At 39.5% G+C, this 18824-nt stretch overlaps 1 protein-coding gene across 1 annotated transcript in view; it reads left to right on the top strand.

Moving 5' to 3' along the window:
* The window catches only part of LOC123793147 (rho GTPase-activating protein 20-like), a 30062-nt gene extending 11529 nt beyond the window's left edge, over positions 1–18533 (top strand). The window contains 9 exon segments of the mRNA XM_087866424.1: positions 3243–3320; positions 5422–5488; positions 8211–8399; positions 11248–11423; positions 12787–12948; positions 14893–15002; positions 15532–15721; positions 16941–17052; positions 18102–18533. Of these exon segments, the coding sequence (XP_087722550.1) occupies positions 3243–3320; positions 5422–5488; positions 8211–8399; positions 11248–11423; positions 12787–12948; positions 14893–15002; positions 15532–15721; positions 16941–17052; positions 18102–18247 (1230 nt within the window). The 3' untranslated portion in view covers positions 18248–18533.
* Positions 18534–18824: the final 291 nt, after the last annotated feature.

The following is an 18824-nucleotide window of genomic DNA, read 5'->3' as shown; positions in this document are numbered from 1 at the left end:
TTTCACCTAGTAGTTATGTCAACTGCACAGGAGTTTTGAAAGGTCTTTTTTTCCAAGGAATCTCAGGGTTGAATTGAGCTCAGAGGGATGACACTTTTAAGAGAGCAGCACATTTCTATCTCATTTTCTTTGTGTTATTGGGGGGAAAAAATCAAACCAATTGTCCCTGTTATTTGTGTAAAATCTGATTTCTGAACTTGTAGTGCAGTGGCCAAGACATTTGCAATGATGAACAAGATACTCTGGGTACCTTTAAATGACATTTTTTTTTTCCTGTTATACTTTACAGGAGCTCTAGATCACCCAAAATAGTATTTGAAGGTGGAGAAAGAGGTAGTTATTCCTGGCCGAAGCAAAAGCCCTGCAAATATTTTGATTGGTTTCTCAGTGCCAGGTAGATGCACTGCGTGGAGGAGGCCAGAGAGTTCTCTAGCAGCAGAGCACGCTTGTCTCTGCCCGCTTTGATTTCAATTGTGCCAGTGGGTTACACTCAGAATTTTCCATAGAAAATTACTTTGAAATTTTTAAAAATCAACTTTATTCGTGTATAATTTACACAAAATAAACATTTCTAATGTTCTTCACTCATTCCTAAGATCCAAGTTTCCCTCTAACACTTTTCATCCGAGCGAGATGATCCGTAGCATTTCTTGTGCAGATCTGGTGCAAACAGATTTTCTTAATTTCGTTTATCTGAATATGGCTTTATTTCACACTCACTCTTGAAAGATATTTTTGGGGATGTAGAATTTTGTTCGCAAACTTTTTCCTTTCAGCCCTTTAAAGATGTTCCACTGTCTTTTGGTCTTTATGCTTTTTGATGAGACGTCTGTGATCATTCAAACATTAATCCTCGGTAGGTGATTTCTCATTTTTCTCTAGCTGCTTTCAAGAGTTTCTCTTTATTTTTGGTTTTTAGCAGTGTGGCTATGAAGTATCAAAGCAGGGTTTTCTTTGAATCTGTCCTATTTGGCATGTTCTGAACTTCTTGAATTTACAATTTATGTCTTCACCAAATGTGGGAAATTTTAATCATTATTACCTCAAATATTTTCTAACCCATTTTCTCTCTTATCTCCTCCTGAAGAGTCCAATTATATGCATATTAGACCCTTTCATATTGTTCACAGATCCTTCAGGCTCTGTTAATTTTTTTCCATCTTTTTTTCCTCTATTCTTCTCCAGACAGGATGATTTCTGTTACCTCTTTTCAAATTACTGACTTCTTTTTGTCATCTCCATTAATAAATGTAGCCTAGTCAGTAAATTCTTTAAGATATGTTTCAGATTAAAATTTTCTATTTTTAAATATTTGCAATTTCTATGCTAAGATGCGTCTATTTTTGTTTATTGTGGGCATACTTTGCTCTGTATCACTGAGCGTCACGGTAATGGCTAACAGTCTGAACGTCTCAGGGTTGGCTTCAGCTCCTGAGAACTGATCACATTTTCCTGGTTCTTCATATATTAAGTAGTAACATTTTGACTCATATGAAAAAAGAAAGTCATGTTTCTTTTTCTTTTAAATTATTTCAAAAAATAGTTTATTTTTCTAAAGTTATTTATTTACAAAGAGCCTTATCTACTGGAATTTGTCTGTTTTTGAGAACCTACAACATGCAGGAAAATATACATACATCCCTGGAATTACTGTTTTGAATATAATATGTTCCTTATGCCATGTAAACCATTATCTTGCAGACCAGATGAATTAAGGCATGATGATTAGTATTTCAAAAGAGTTTTTTTTTAACTTTAAAAAGATTTCATAGGAGAGTTTTTAAGTTTTATTGAAAGACCTTCAAACATCCTAAAAAAAGAGCAGAGCCATTACTTCTAAATTTCAAGCTAAGACCCAGTCTTGAATCCTCCTAGACAATTTAACATAGGAAGCCCCTCCTAGACAGTTTAACATAGGACATCCTTGAATTTGGGTGCTCTGAGTCCTATTGCTGGGTTCTGAACACTTTTTTATAATCCTTAGAGCTACAAATAGTTTGAAATCAATGAACACTTTTGTTTATAAAAGTCCGTTATCAAACAACTTTCAGGCCATCTGTCATATCAAGCAATTGAATTCAATTCACAAGAAGAAAAATATAATGAAAGGACAAGTAATGAATTATGAAAGGGTTTCTTTTAACTTTGTTTTTAATATTTTTAAGGCCTGTGAGTGTCCACTTGTGCTGTTTGTCTTCTTTATGCACAAAGGACACAGGTCTCCTTGCCTAATAATGGTATAAAAACTACACATAGGGGCGCCTGGGTGGCTCAGTCATTAGGCGTCTGCCTTCGGCTCAGGGCGTGATCCCAGCGTTCTGGGATCGAGCCCCACATCAGGCTCCTCTGCTGGGAGCCTGCTTCTTCCTCTCCCACTCCCCCTGCTTGTGTTCCCTGTCTCACTGGCTGTCTCTCTCTCTCTGTCAAATAAATAAATAAAATCTTTAAAAAAAAACTGTACGCATAGTAAATGTTCTTGGTTACATATTGTCTTATTTTAAAATGTCTTTTGGAATTCAGATAGCTTTATAGATATCATCTCAGATTCCTATTAATCGCTTTCAGAGAATTTTCCGTAAACCGTTTTCCTAGTTGTATGGAGCAGTTTGTCAACGCAAGGTGTGATAGAGGGCTGTTATAAGTAACCACTGAGTTGCGAACCGAACATAAACTTCTAAACTTTTCAATCTCATTTCCTAGACTCATTGGTTTTATTTGTCTCAACAGATTTCGACAAAGAAAGTACTGAGTAAATAGTAGTTTTTAAAAAATGTCTTTCATAGCCAGTTCCTGTTCTGATTTTGCTGAAACTGAGTACATAATTGCAAAGAAATAAAGCCATATGGTAAAAACACAATTCAGGGAGAGAGAAAAGTATCTAGCTCCTCCTTTTTAAACTGTCTCCCCCCTCCATTTTGGAAATAGCCTTATGGAGCTGAGGGTCAGCCCATGTCCCCTCTTGGAACTCTGTTTTTCTCTTTCTTGCTTAAGTTGCTATATTTTGTGTGCCACAAATCCTCGAAGGGAAATATGTTTTACTGAAATGTTTCCTACTAGCTTCATGTTATGTAAAGAAATGAAACTGTAATTAAAGGTGTGTGCTCTACGTATGTTTTACTTTGTCATTATCTGAAAACAAGCTTTGCCTTTAGAGTATGGATAATAATTTGGCAGTAATTATTTGGTCATCTGCTTTAAATTTTAAAAAATTTATAGCAATTTTTCTTGTTTCTTTTTTACAGTCTATAACTGTAACAGTAACAAATTCAGACACAGCAAATGACATTATCAACATGTCACTACCAATGCTAGGAATAACTGTAAGTTGCCTGCAGGCTATTTTTAGTTTAAAAACCAACTTTGACTTTTGAGATTTGTGTGTGTGTGTGTGTGTTCTGCACCTCCCATTATAAGACAGCTGATATTATTATAGATATCATAGTCATATTTTGTCTCCCCAAATTTAGAAATTGAAGGCAGCAAAGCTATATTATTAGCCTATACATGGTTGCTATTCTTGTATTCCCATTTTAAATTTTCTGCAAATTCAAAATCAAAGCATAAAATTGGGCTATAATTTTAGAGTGCTAATAACAACATGCAGTTTATTGTATATATTTTATACACAGACATTAAAATATTTCTAAGTTTCTAAATACTTCCTCCTCTATTGGACTCTTCTTTCTTTGTCTTCATTCCGGATTCCCCCCCATCCCTATGTATCCCGGTTATCACCCAAGGGCTCAGTCCCAGTTTGATGAATCCTAAATTACATGTTTTGTTGTCCATTTTGACATGAAGACCACATGGCTGGAAGCTACCTCCTCCTGATGCGGGTCCTTGGCACGAGGTGGCTCACACCCCTATGAGCTGCTATAGAAGACAAGCTCTGAATAAGACCATGGCTCTGGGGGCACTTGCGTACATATCACTTTCCTCTTGTTTTGGTTTTAACTGTCTGTTCCTTTATGCTTTGATGGTGCTGGTGTGAGTTGATTTTTTTTTTTTTTTTTTTTGGTGAAAGAGATGGGTATATTTGAGGATGAGGTTTTCTATGGGAAAAGAGAGAGTGTTAGTCAGATGGACAGAACTGAAGGGAGCACTTGTAAAGCACAACTTCTTATATAAAATCCTCTGTAAATGCGAAAATGTCGTGCTATTATGGCATGACATAATTACAAGATTCGTATTTAAATTCTATCTGACCCAATGGTATAATAAAGCCCCTTAAAAATTCAAAGCAACCAGAATTTGGCATCAGAAATTAATGATTTCTGTACAAACAAAACTTAATAATACATCTGAAAAAAATTGAATTTATATGTACTGAGTAAAGCACATCTCTACGTTGATTTCTAACCTGTATGATATATACACCCTAAATAAGAATTAAATCTTGGAAAGAGAGTGAGTGGTTTTAGGGATGAAGTTGGGGAGATTGATAAATGATATAGTTCATTTTATTTCATGTTTGTGATTTTCCTTTGCATAAAGTGATCAATCTCACTAGACAAAGAATTTGTATTTTAATGAAGAATTGGGATTATTTGGCTTTACATATGCCTGATTTAAGGGATTCCAGCATAGCATTTCCAAACCCTACCCTACCTTATTAGCTCTCCCTTCTTATTTGCAATACAATTTTGAGCATAAGATTTAGCTGTGTGTGTGTCTGTGTCCATACCTATGACCTTCCTTCATAAGGGCAAGACCATGACTTTTAATCAGGAGTCAAGGGCAAGCATAGTACCTATCACCAACAACTCCATTTCACACATTTTTGCTTTAGTCTCCTGGAAGACTCAAATAGTTCAGCAATCTTTATAATTTAGACTTGTTTGTTTCAAGTGGGATTTCCAGTTTTACTGAGCAGTAATTCTGCTGGGAGTAATTGTTTTCTGCATCTGACCTGTGGTCTAGGTTACAGTCCTTGTCCTTTCTTTCCCTGAAGTGGGGCTAGCCTGCACCAAAGCCAGTGGCTGACTTCAGTCCACTATCTCCTCGAGGCCTCTTGGGCATTTGTCTCCTTTCGCTCAGGGCTGCTGACCTATTGATGCCTTTCGAGTTACTTTGCTCAAGAATGGTCATACCAGGGTATATGGCTCTCTGGAGAATAAACACGTCTGGGCAGGGACATTTGGTGGCAAAAGCCAACATTATCCAAGGAGTCTAGAGACAACGGAAGGCAGGACTCTGAGATTAGACCTTTCCTCCTTAGTGAAGAGGCACAACTGTGATTTCTTATGCCATGGGCCACCCGCACAATGAGGGGCTGATTGTACTGTAGCTACCTCCATGGACCAAACAGCACTTATGCTGGCCCCAATTCCTTCCTTCTGGAAACATAGATATGCTAAGGATATGTGTTCTTCAAGTACTGTGAAAGATTCGTTATGATGCATAGTTCTTTTTGTTTCCAAGGGCTCCGAGAAAGACCACCAGCTGTGGGTGAGTTCTGGCAAGGAAACGGCCCCATGCCCGCTCATTGGTAAGTGTCAGGAAAACTCTAAAATGGGACTGATTAGGTTCAAAATTGTAACTCTGCATCTCAGAGTAATGGTTGTTCTGTCTTCAGCTTAAATACCCTTAAAAGTGAAAATCACACGCAATATTCACTCACACATTTATTAAATAATTACCAGGTACTTACTTTTCCCCAGGCACTGATGACATCTCTTCGTTCAGCAGCTTATGGCCTAGTTAGGGAGAGAAATGTAAATTTTTTTCTTTTCTACTTCTTTTTACCTAACAGAGCTATCCCCAAAATTTTTTGTTTATTTATTATTTACTTACTTATTTACCCACTTAGGTGTGAAAGCAAAATGGATTGGAATTTCTTTTTCCCATATATTTTTCATATTCCTGTCTTGAATTCTAGTTCCTAACTACTAAGTAGCCTCTATTTTGTGAGAATCCTCTAAAATCCAGTCATGTCTCTGAGTCCAGGTAGAGGCATATATTTAACACCTGCACTGTGCCCAGAAGTTTTCTCAGCATCATAAAGAAAATGAGATAATCACATTTAAATTCCTCAAGTCTTCACTGACTAAACTAACCTGCACTTTGCTGTTTCTCAGGCTTTTTCCATCATTGCGCTTAAGGCTATTGATAAACAGATTACACCTCTCCTAAAATAGTTATTGGCACAAGTTCCCTATTAAAAAAAAAATCTTTGGATTAGCAAAATTGTTCAGTGTTTACCAGAAATAGAGGGATTAAAAACCAAGAGAAAGAGGACAGGCTCTGTAGCAGACCTTGAAGTATAGTAATGCGTGGTAATGGTGACACAGTGATTTCTGCTAGAAATCTTAGAGCATTCCCTCTTACATTCAATTTTTTTATCTTTTTAATAATCCTGTGAGGCGGGACACCTGGGTAGCTCAGTGAGTTAAGAGTCTGCCTTTGGCTCAGGCCATGATCCCAGGGTCCTGGGATGGAGTCCCGTGTCAGGCTCTTGCTCAGTGGGGAGCCTGCTTCTCCCTTGGCCTGCTGCTCCCCCTGCTTGTGTTCACTCTCTCTCTCTGACAAATAAATAAATAAAATCTGAAAAAGAAAATAATCCTGTGAGGCTGTGACTCTTTCTCAAGTTATCTAAAGAATATTTTCAAATGATCTGGAAAGCTAAACAACCAATTTCTTTCTATGAAATGTATATTCCCAGTCTTAGACTAGAGAGAGTCACCAAGCGCACAGCCGTGGACAAAATCCCCCCCCACCATTTCATGTTTTGTATTAATGTTGACATCTTTGTAAAAGTCGGTCAGCAATAAAACAGAAACAAGTTAAGTACTTAAATATAGTTATTTTAATAAAATGCACTAACGTAGGTAAAACAACGGAGGTGCTAATTTCGTAGACTTTGAGCAGCTTCGCACACCAAGGCAGCTCCAAGGAATCCGGCGGAGGGCCCGTCATTCATGATGATACATTAGCAGCACTCAAAATGCATGTTTATCTCCTGGTTATCTTGGTGATTTGGCTGGGCAGCTGTCGGAGAAGCTGCTTTTTCCTTAAAAGAGGGAAGTGACTGTGATTCTTGTGAACAGAGCACCGACACTGCATCTAGGACAGATGAAAAGAGCAGAAGCTCCCCAAGTCACATTCGGTAATAAATCAGAAATGACAGAAAGAGAATTTCAGTGTATTCTTAAAAAATGAAATCCATATCATAGCACAGGGTCTTTGAGACTTCTACAGAGAGGAAACAATTTAAAGCATACAAGAGCAAAACAAGTCACTTGGCAGGTAACTCTCGATGACTCCGGGTGCGGTTTTCCACTGTGCCAACACCATCTTGTACTTTGCTTCTGGGTTCCCAACACCGTGCAGCCTTCCCTCGGACGGTCCCCTGGCAGGACACCCTTGGAGGAAGGGCAGCAGTGGGAGGGAAGCATAAAGGCGACCCATTCTACTGCCCTTGAGTAGCTCCGGCTCTAGAATTGACAAAAGGAAATAAAAAAAAGAAAAAAATCTGTTCAACTGACATTATGGGAGAGAGAATAGCAATTCTCAATATATATTCCAATTATTTAAAAAATATTAACCCCCGGGGCGCCTGGGTGGCACAGCGGTTGGGCGTCTGCCTTCGGCTCAGGGCGTGATCCCGGAGTTCTGGGATCAGGCCCCACGTCAGGCTCCTCCGCTGTGAGCCTGCTTCTTCCTCTCCCACTCCCCCTGCTTGTGTTCCCTCTGTCGCTGGCTGTCTCTATCTCTGTCAAATAAATAAATAAAATCTTAAAAAAAAAAAATATTAACCCCCAATGTTTATTAATATATTTACTCCGATTCTTATAACTTTGTGTGAGGGCAAGCATTTCAAAGGATGAATGTAAGGCTCAGAGGGGTCAAGTAATTTGCCAAGATGTATAGATCTCATTAGTGTCAAGGCAGAAACTAGAAGGCCTTAAATATTCTCAGATGGAAACACAGCAAAAGTCAGTGTTGTGCAGGGCGCTGATGAATCTATGTATTCCAAGCAAAGTAACATGCTTTAAGTTTCTTCTTTTTAAAATAGCTTTTCCTTGGGCACCTGCTTTTTGCAGGGTGTCCCCAACGAGAATGCATATGATGCGCGCCCAGGAGGCACAGCCTCTTTTATCCAGAAGCCCCAGGAGAAGAGCAGCATACGCCAGTGTGATGCATGCACCCACGGTAAGGTGGGTTTGAGGACAGCCGTCACCGACAGCCTGAATCTATTTTTTTCCACATAGGACACGAACATCCCTATGGAATTAAAATGAGCCATCTTCCATCTACTACACTGCTGCCACAGACACCGGAGGACTCCATCTCTCCTTCCACCCTCCAGGAGTCCCCCCTTCTGGAGCAGGACATCACAGAGATGCAAGGCCAGTTCATCTTGAAGCCCAGGCACCTGACCCAGAACCAGCAAGGGAGAGGTGAGCCCTTCCCTTTCTTCAGGTGCCTTCTCTTGGCTCATGTCTCCACCCTTGACCACAAATTCATGTCACAGAGCTTACTCTCTCTGTGGGGGGTGGGGAGGAACAATATAGGCAAGAACCCAAAAACTACACAGAATCAAGCTTAGAGAAACCCAAAGGTCTGAAATCAAAACCGAACTCACTCTCTAGGAAGGTTGTTTGTTTTCTTCTAGGTAGACCATTACTCCTTCCTCTGTATCCCTAGAGCACTTTCTACATAGAATTATGTGTGTACACATCTGTATGTCTTATTAGAGCACAAGCTTTTTGTGGCCTGAAAACAGGTGTTCCCCATCCAGGGTTTTGTCTAGTATCTCAGGCCATCACAGGATGGGATCAAATGACTGCATGGCTTAGACACACCTGGAATGGAAGAACTCAGTGGAGTAAAGAGTTAAGGAACTGAACTGGATTTATTCTGGGCTAAGCCTGAAGTGGCCTTGGGGTTCCAGGTAGAATTCAACTCTCAATTCTGCCCCTATTTTCCATGTCTGCTTCAGAGCTAGGCCAAGGCTGGAGCTAAACAGAATGTTTATGGTCAGGGCTTTTTAATCGTCCTCCTTGCTATTTTTCCCCTAACGTTCCATTATTTTCCCACTAATATTTCTTTCTCTGATGAAAATGTTATTAATCTGTATTCATATTTGGCCCAAAATAGAAAGTATTTTATTGTTATGATTGTTATTCTATGAGCACAAAGTTTCAAAAATTTAATTTTTCAATATTCATACCCTAATTCGAGCATTAGGAAACATTAACCCAAATCTTGCCAGGACTGTTTAAGAAAGGATAGGTTTCTATAAAGAAAGCTTGTTTAATCATTCACATTTTTCATGGCCATAGCATACATTTTTATTAGTCACAGAGGCACCATGAACTCTAACACCAAATAACGTACATTACAAAACATCCCGCGAAGCCTGAAAATACCTTTGAGAGAAAGTATACGACTCAATGTCTGCTTGCTTTCTGTATATAGTCATAGAGTAGTTAGATACATAGCTTTCTATCAAGGGATGCAATATTCTGAAGAGCATTCTTCTTATTAAAGCTGAATAATGGTATGTATTTGGGTAGTTCTAGAAATAATAAAACTAGGGTAAGAGTAGGGAACCCAGGTTGCTTACAACTACTCAACTCATATATTAACATGTATCTGAAGCAAAAGCACACATCTTGATGTGCAGGAATCTCCTCCTGGATTTAAGAACGTATTTCTGTCTCCCTTCTCTCCCTTTAAAACGGCAGGGGTATCAATTTCAGGGTAGGAAGAAAGGGCCTTAGTTAAGCAAAGTGGTGGCAAGCCTTCATGATCGCCTACCTTCTAGAGGTTGCAAGATCAAATAGAGAATGGGAGTGATGTCTGCTTTGGGGGGAAGAGACGTCTAGACTGCCTTAGGCCCCCTGAGCTAGGAAATTACTTTTACCAAGGCTGCCATGAGCCATGCCGTGTGCCGAGTAGCACATTATGTTTAGTTCAATGAGCTGTAGGCAGCAGTATTTATGTTAAAGTTGAGCAAACCGAAGCTTAAAAATTTTTGAGTAATCTGTCTAACTAAGTGGCAGAACCAGGATGCTTCTGGTTCTTAGATCCTGGTCTCTCTGATCAGGCGCCATGAGTGTTGCCACCCACATGAGTGGACATGGTGACGCACTCACAACATCCCAGAAAAGCCAAGTGGACAGTTGGCTAGGGGTGTTTGGTGAAATGTTGCTCATCTGTTTATGCTTCTATACCTTGGCTCCTCTGTGGACTTTTAAAGAATTCAGCTATTTAAGCAGATTATTTAGGCAAATGTTAAGGTATCTTACAAGGGAAACACTCCTGGCTGAGCCGTAGAAACCTGAACTCAGCTTTTCACTGCCAATCACCTGTTCTTTGTAAAGCTCTTCTTCTGCATTTTTTTGATAGGGAGTGTTGGGTAATTCTAAATCATCTCTGGAAATTGGGGGTAAATAAATGCATTCATAATCCCTCATTGTTTTTCTTTTTGTATGTTTTCTTTCAAGCCTTGTACTTGTATGTGTGTACATACATGTATGTTTGAGTGTGTGTGAGGAATCGTATGCAGTTCATCGTGGATTAGGCTCTTTTCAGTAAATATCAAACATATTTTACAAAAAAAAAAAAAAATCGCCTCCGGGTAGCTCAGTGGGGTATCACAAGAAAACACAGCCACCTGGAATCTTACCACATCGCCAGCACGTAATGACTACTTCCCAGGACCCTGACTGCAGAGAGTCACCCTCGGACACGGCCCAGGGCACAGGCACCAGAGGCTGGCTGAGAAGTGGGGTCATGCAGATGGTGTCATGAAAGGCAGATCCTTTTGATGGTAGGAAGTTGAGCACTCAGAAAGCCAAAGAGGCAATCTAAGGCTGGGAGGGGACTCACTGTGAAAGCAGATGATCACCAAACTCAGCTTGATTTGAATACCAAATCTTTTAAGCCTTTAAAATCGGATCTGACACCAGATGAATCCACTGATCACACTTACCCATAGGAAGCAAACAACTACAAGTTGAGTACCTCATGATACAGGTCGACGCGTGGTAGACGGCACTGGAAGTACTGACCCTGAGTCTGATCAAGTCTCCAGGCTTAACCCTCAGTTTGCAGGATCTGGGGAAGAACACATTCACCATGAGGATGCTATTAGCCAATTTCAGAACATAGAGAATTTTATACAACCAATGACTCCGTTGCCCTCTTCTAACCATTGCAGTGAACATACTCTAAAATGGCAAGGGTGAGAATAAGGTTAAGTGAATTAAATTACTACTACTAATCTCACTTCTTCCTTAGACTCAGGCCAGAGTACAGTTAAAAGGCGTTCTTTCAGAAACTGGGCCTTTTGGCGGAGCGCCAGCCCTTGCCAGGCCGACCAGTGCACAGCGCCACCTTCTGCAAAGCCAGGACAGCTCTTCGGAGTTTCCCTCACGGATGTGTGTGACAAGGACAACTTGCCCTCTGCAATTCTGGTAAGTCTTCTCATTTTGGTCTTCTACGGCCCTCCTGAGGAGGAGAAACTCTGAGAGGCCAAGTGTTCTCACCCAAATCTATCCCCAAATGGAGAAATCATTGGACAGCCCCTGACTTTGGCTGAGAAGCTTTGTTACTATTATTTCAAAGAACAGAATCCGATTTAGGTACTGCGGAGTCATGAGGCAAATACAACAGGAAAAGACATTCTTCTCCATTCCACTCGTTTCTTATTTCCACCGAGACCCATGTAGGCCTGTTCAGATTAGTCAAAATGGACTCTGTGTATGAGTCTCTGAGCACCCACCGCAGCTTCCCATTCTCCCTTCGTTGCCTTCCTGAACTCACATTAGTCTCGAGTCTCCTTCAGCTGAGTCTAGTCAGTCTAACAACTGGAAACATCTCACACAAGCATAAAGACGTCCTCTGGCAAATATGAATCCGTTAATCCTAATGGAATATGTCAAACGAAAGCCACAGAGTTTGGCCTGTGTTGTCTCAAACTGGTGTACTGAATTGTCAGTGTTGACATTTATTGAGTATCTGGTATCTCTGCAAGCACTGTACTAGATGTAGGGAATGTTCTGCGAGATATGAAGAAATCTATCACGTTAGTTCCATGCTACTTACTACCCCAGTCCTTGCATCACAGCAAATTTAGGGGGTAGCTAGGATTGTATCCTCTGCTCTTCACAAATGAATTAGAAAAGCCTCAGTACAGTATGTATGTGCCCCAGGTCACACAACAGATAAGTAGCATAATAGATTTCAGATCCCCGGCATTACCTGACTGCAGCCCTTACTATCTTTCTACACTGCAGGGAGAGGACATGGAGATTGAGCAAAAGACAATGAAAGAGTCATGCGAAGGGAATGTAATCAGAGAAGGAGAAGAGAGTTTTTGAGCCTGATTTTAAAAGAGAGAAGGAAATAGAGGAAGTAGGAATGGAATATACAGCCACTTAAAGAGAAATAAACAAATGGGAAATGAGTATAGCAAAAAGATTTCCATACTTGGGGAAGAGCATCTATGTAAGGGAATAATGAGAAAAGAATGGTGAAGTAGGAAACAGTGATTCCACAAAGGCCTTGGAACAGAGAAGTTTGATTTAAAAGTGTAAATTCAGTGAAAAGGGAAATCTGATTTTAAAAAGTGTTTAAAATGTTTCAGTGTATGACTGTAAAATGGATTTTTGGGTAGAAAATACATAGAGACACTGAAAAAAAGAACCCTAAATTGACTTTAGTCCTTCCCGCTCTAAAACATACCATCACATTCCCTCGCTCCTTCAAAAAGGAGGCAAGCTTGTGCTCTGGGCTTGTGGATATGAAATGCCACATACTTTACTTTTCTTCCTACAGGATATGCTTTGCTTTATCAATCAAAAAGGGCCACTCACAGAAGGCATCTTCAGAAAATCAGCCAATATGAAATCATGCAGAGTCCTAAAGGAGAAACTAAATTCTGGGGACAAAGTGAACTTGGACAGTGAATCTGTTCTTGTGGTAGCATCCGTCTTAAAGGTACGGAAAGTTCTAGCATTATCCACACATGAGTAACTGAAGCTGTGATTGGTGTACTTCATCATGACTGCCCAAGTACCGTAATAGGCACAATACATTAAGAACCTGACAAACTGAAAAACACTTCACAAAATCAAAATTTAAGGAAGCTACTTTAAGGACTTTTTAAAAGGCCCCATATGTTAGAAATATTTGGTTTTCACCACACACCACCCTCCCCGCCTTCACTCCTGAAGACTCCATGCAAAATACTAATACCAATATGACTACTAGTAATAATAATAAATTTCAAAATATACACTTACACATACACAATGTTTACCAAAGCAAACATCCTCACCACCCTCCTAATGAAGGCAAAGTTTCCGAAAGAAAATTCATAGTAAACATTTGAAAATAGTTAAAGTTTACCATAGTAAGCAAATATTTGCTTTATGATGAGTCAAAAAAGGCTCAGTGAGGCCACCAAATCATTCTTAACCATTACTCCTTCCCCTTTCTTAATGCCTTTTACTATACAAGTTGTGTAGGAATGACTTCACCGTTGGTGCCTTTCACCTTTACCATCCTTGGCATCCTTTTGTTAATATTTGTTACGTCTAGCCCACCATCCAAGGTTATAACTACATGGTAACCAGCACCTACCATTCGCCTCTTCTTATAAATCTAACTTTTGGAGTAGATGCAACAGACAAAATTAATTTGGAATTCTGAAAAGTCAATAGATTTACATAAAACATAGATTAATTTTGAAATGATACAGCTAAATCACAGGTATCCAGTTACACTTCTAAAAGGGGAACAGAGAAAGAAACAGAGAAATACAACAAAGAATTTCATCCATCCACCTTAGCCCTTGTTAACAGCTCTGAACAAAACTACGTTAATGTAGCAATGACTACAATCTTAGACTCTCGGCCACACTTGGGTTTTTCCTTGTCCCCCACTAATGTTCGATGATATGGTAAGTAGCAAAGTCCAGAAATGACTTAGTTAACCACTACTACACTGGGGCCGTAGTAATATACACTAGTAATATACATACAGGCATCAAGAGACAGGGGAAGAATGATGATAAAGTAGGTATACGAATGGCAAGATGTCGCCCTCTGTAAGGTGCACACATGGAATTGATTTTCTAGCAAGAGTTAGTAGGTTCTTTCCTATTTCCATGTTATAAGGACCGACTAGGAAGAGGGTAACCACTTGTGGGTATAGTTCTTAGACAGTTCTAAAGTTTTCTCTTCCTAAAGTTGGCTGATCTTGGTGTGGAGAATCAGACTCTGCAACCTTGGCCTTGATAATATCATGTCAAACTAGCTGGAGAATTGGCCTTAACTAGAAATGAATATATCTTCAGGACCACAGTGAGTTTGCCATTAGAGTCTCGACTTTTATACAGTTAAGAAAAGGAAGAATGAAGCAACTATGAGAGTAGCTTTCTTCCAAGGAGCACACATACCTCAAGTCAGAAGACCCAGTTCTTTCCTAATATGTGTGCAAGCGCACACCTGTTTGTGTTTTGTTGCAGACATTTTCTTGCTAGAAATAAGAGCTAGCACTGAGTCTAAAACAAGCAAAATGCGTACGTGTATTTCTGTCTAAGAAACTAATAGGATTTAGGATGGTCTATAGCTAGACCCTGTCAGTTTGTGGTAGTTTGCAAAAAAATAAGTTGCAGATGATAGAAAGGAGCTTTATCTTCATTGCCACCACAGGCTAAGCTCTGCTTTTATGCTTCTAAGTTTTAGTTGGAGAAAATTCAAGCACCTGCCTCTGCGTGTGCAAGTCAATGGAGGGTGAGAGCTGAGCTCCGTGTGGGTCACATTTGAATATCTGTGAAGGAAGTGGGGGCTGAACTGAGTTTTTTAACTAAATATTTTCTCTGTAATATTTCCAATATATATTTTCTATAATATATATATATATCTTTATCTCCATAAGGATTTTCTTCGAAATATCCAAGGAAGTATATTTTTATCTGATCTCTATGACAAATGGCTTGGTGTTATTGATCAAGGGAACGAGGAGGAGAAAATAATTGCGGCCCAGAGGTAATGATGCAATAATTACTCTACTCCGCTTACATCTCAAAAATACAGCCAACATACTATTAGGAAAATATTGGCTTACATTTTGCAGCTTTGTCCACTAAAATAATGGCCAATGCCAAAGAGTTTCAATTCTTCACACCCATGGAGGCCAGCTTCAGAATAGAGGCATGCCTTAGGGCTATTATTGTTCTTCTCCTGATCTTACTAATGTGGGATCCTTGGCCATTTTACACCTTCTGAATATATGAGACTGGTAGACGAAATCCACTGGTCTCAGAGAAATGCTAGAACATCAACTGCCAGTGGTATGACCTTAAGTTTGTCAAACATTTAACTCACCAGAGAAGTTTTCATCTGGTTCAGGAACTGAACTCACGGAAACATTTTTGTATACATGCATGCCTGGAACTCTGCTACAGTGGGTTGTGTACCAGACCTACAAAGACGTACCCTGTTCCCTGTCTCTGTATTTCCAACCTCCTAAGTGGAATCACTTGCCTTACTTAAAAGTGCATTTTTCTGACCTTAGGCTTTTAGCCCAGCTGCCAAGAGCGAATTTTGTTCTCTTGCGATACCTTTTTGGAGTGTTACACAACATTGAGCAACATTCCTCATCCAATCAGATGACAGCTTATAATTTATCAGTGTGTATAGCCCCAAGCATTCTTTGTCCACCTAATTCCTGCAGCTTGGAATTGGAAGATAACGTCATAAGAAAGGTAATGAGAGCTCTCATTTTTGTCCCATGGCGGGGGGAGGGGTAGAATCCCTACTCTGAACCGGAAATGTGCTGTAGTAACTCTGATGGATCAGCTTTGTAAAGTGTACATTTTCATCAGGCTCCCCTGGAATGGCAGAGTTCTTTATCCTGCTCTGGTGGGGTCTGGAAAGGGGGGTCGTTAAGCTGGAAACTCAGAGTAGTTGAGTCACTTCTTCCCCATCCAGGAGACTAAACACTAGACTGACTAAACAAAAGAGAGAGAAGAGTCACGTGATATGACAGAAAAGAACCTGGGCTTTGGAGTTTCACAAGTCAAGGTTCAACTCTCAGCCTAATCCTCGAGGGACTTGTAACCTGGGGCAAAGCCATGGTTTTCTCATTACACAATGGCGACAACACCCAGCTCCTCTGGTCATTACTGGCACGTCCTAGGTGGCTTGGGCAGTATGAGCACTCATGGCTCCAAACACATTGGCCTTCCTCTGCAAGTTGTGGCTCATTTAGAAAAATACTTGGCTACTATTTCACCTCTGCTACGTCACATGGAAACTAGTAGAAGTTTCCAGAACATCCTAATGGAACCACAACATGCCTAATAAGATGACAGCTCCTCCCCAAACTCACACAGAGCCAGCACAAGGCAAAGCAATGCATGAGGAGGGCCTGCTGTTAAACAGACAGACATGTTTTCTCTCCAGCTGCATGGGTTTTCCCTCACAAAAAAAACCCACAAAAATCTGTTTCCCAATTTTAAAATACTTCATTTAAGAAATGGATTTCATAAGTTTTTGTCTATACTTCATAAATTTTAATAAGATGTTATATGTCAGTTAAGCTCAATAGAACTGGAAACAAAATTTAAAAATAAAAAATAAATTAGTAAAATTTAATAAGGTAGATTACTTTGAAAATTATCCTAGTTTTAAAGATGTAATCATTGATATCAAAATATTAGTTATTAAGCTAGGCCACAAATTATAACTTTAGCCCACTGATGAGCAGTATTTTAAAATCTGTACCCAAAGTACACTGGAAAGTATCACTCTTTCTAAAAAGTTATTTCTTGGAGAACTCTGATTTCTATGTATTTTTATCAACCCTGAATTTTTCTCAGAAGTCTTTCACATATTTGTTAGATCCAAGGTCTATATACAAAGTGTGATTTATAACTATGCCATATGAAAAGAACACCCCATTTTTGTCTTTTTGTGTTACAGGTTTCTCTTGTACAATTTCTTATTGAAAATTGCCTCAGAATATTTGGAGAAGACATCACTTCCCTCTTGGGAGAGAACTCAATGAGTTGTGATAACAGTGAGAAGGCTGCAGGTACCGTGAATAATTTAATTGCCTTTAGTGAGAAACAGACAGCAAGGTTGCCAGGGTTCATGGGAGATGCTTAGACAGCACTGTTCTGGACCTCAGGGCATCCCCAGGGCGATGACTTCCATCTGCTCCTTCTTCCGAAGGCTGGCTCACAGGTCAAGGGAGGTTTCACAGTGTTGTGAGATCGAAGAAAGGATAAGATGGGGTCTCTGACTTCAAGAAGTTTCTAGCGTAGATCATAACAGCAATAGGAGTCATCATGGTACGATATGGTGTTTGGGAATTTTTTCTAACAAAATTTTAAATGGTTCCTATATATATAATACATAATTATGTATTTATAATATATAAATATATAAACATAGCATATTTATAATATATAAATATATAAACATACTATATATGTTATATATATTAGATGTGCTCTGGTTGAAACCAGAGTGAGGGGCTTTTTTATTTCCCCTCCCTCTTCTTTTTCTCAGTGGCTCTTGAGGCAGCACAGGACTCCAGTGCTCTTTGAAACTGGTTGAAAAGAACTGGCAACAGAGAAAAAAGGACTTGACTTGATGTCAAACAACCTCTCCAGAGTGTAAACTCCTGTGCCCCCGTTTACCAGCTATATTACCTTTGGCCAATTAGTCTGGCTCAGTATCAGTTTATTCATCTCTTAAATGTGGATAAAAATAATGTCTAAATCTTAGAATTGCTGTAAAGATTAAATAAGATGATGGATGTAAAATAAATTTCTAAAAAAGCTATTAACAGGACTAGGAGAAGTTTCCCTGAGACTAGAGCTAGTATCATTTGAGCCTAGCTAATCACAGCTAACTAGCAGCAGTCCATTTTATAACATAGAGTTTAGATTCATAGAACCTGGAGACACGTGTCATCAATCTCTCCGTATTTTTGACATTTCTTGGTTTTATGACATTTACCTCATTGCTTTGAGGAAATCTTTAGGAAAATACATGTCTTCAGGAATTAAGATGAGTCTAGTGCCGAGTCTGAGAATATGCTTATATATGACAACTGTTTGTTTTTCATTTCCTCAGTGACAGAAAAACCACCTCTTGAATCCAAGCCAGTGACAGTGATTGTGATTTACAAAAAGGCACAACTGCAGAATGATACCAAGACCCCAACCTGCATGGGTCCACCCAGCTACCTGTCTACAGTTTTCTAAGTCACTGAAGACTAGAACTTCCATAATGACACTTGACACTTCTTTTTTCTTTATTTCCTGTAAGATAGGAAATAAAAAGAACTTTTTCCAATGAATGAAAAATAAGCCCCTTCCAAGGAGCTAGTGGAAGGGGCTTTAGAATTTTTGAATTTTGAATTTGAATTTTTCTTTTCCCTCACCCCATACATCCATTTTGAGGAAATTTTCCCACAAAAAAATCTCCTGTCTTCAATACCTATCGTATCATATTATGTCTTTTTTGTATTGTATTGTATTCTTTTATATTGATGCAATAAAAATCATTCCGTAACTCAGTGGGTTAGACAACCATTTTATTTGTTTATGATTCATCTCAACACTTCAGTGGAGGCTCATCTGAGAGTTCTGGTCTCAGCTGAGGTCACCTGTGCACCTGCAGTCAGCTGGCAGCTCATCTGGAGCTAACCTACAAGTCTGTTTATTGGTGCTGGCTCTCAGCTGCTCCCCCTGTCTTCAACAAGTAGCCTGTCCTCCTCCATATGGTGGAGGAAGAGTTCCCAGAAGCAAGAAAGGCTTTTCAAGAGTTAATGTGGGAGAGGACTGTGCGAAGGAC

The sequence above is a fragment of the Ursus americanus genome, chromosome 13, assembly GCF_024610735.1.
Source record: "Ursus americanus isolate L20-20 chromosome 13, mUrsAme1.1.p, whole genome shotgun sequence".
Lineage (NCBI taxonomy): Eukaryota > Metazoa > Chordata > Mammalia > Carnivora > Ursidae > Ursus > Ursus americanus.
The sequence above is the reverse complement of the archived record's forward strand: the minus strand, read 5'-3'. Positions and strand labels throughout refer to the sequence as shown.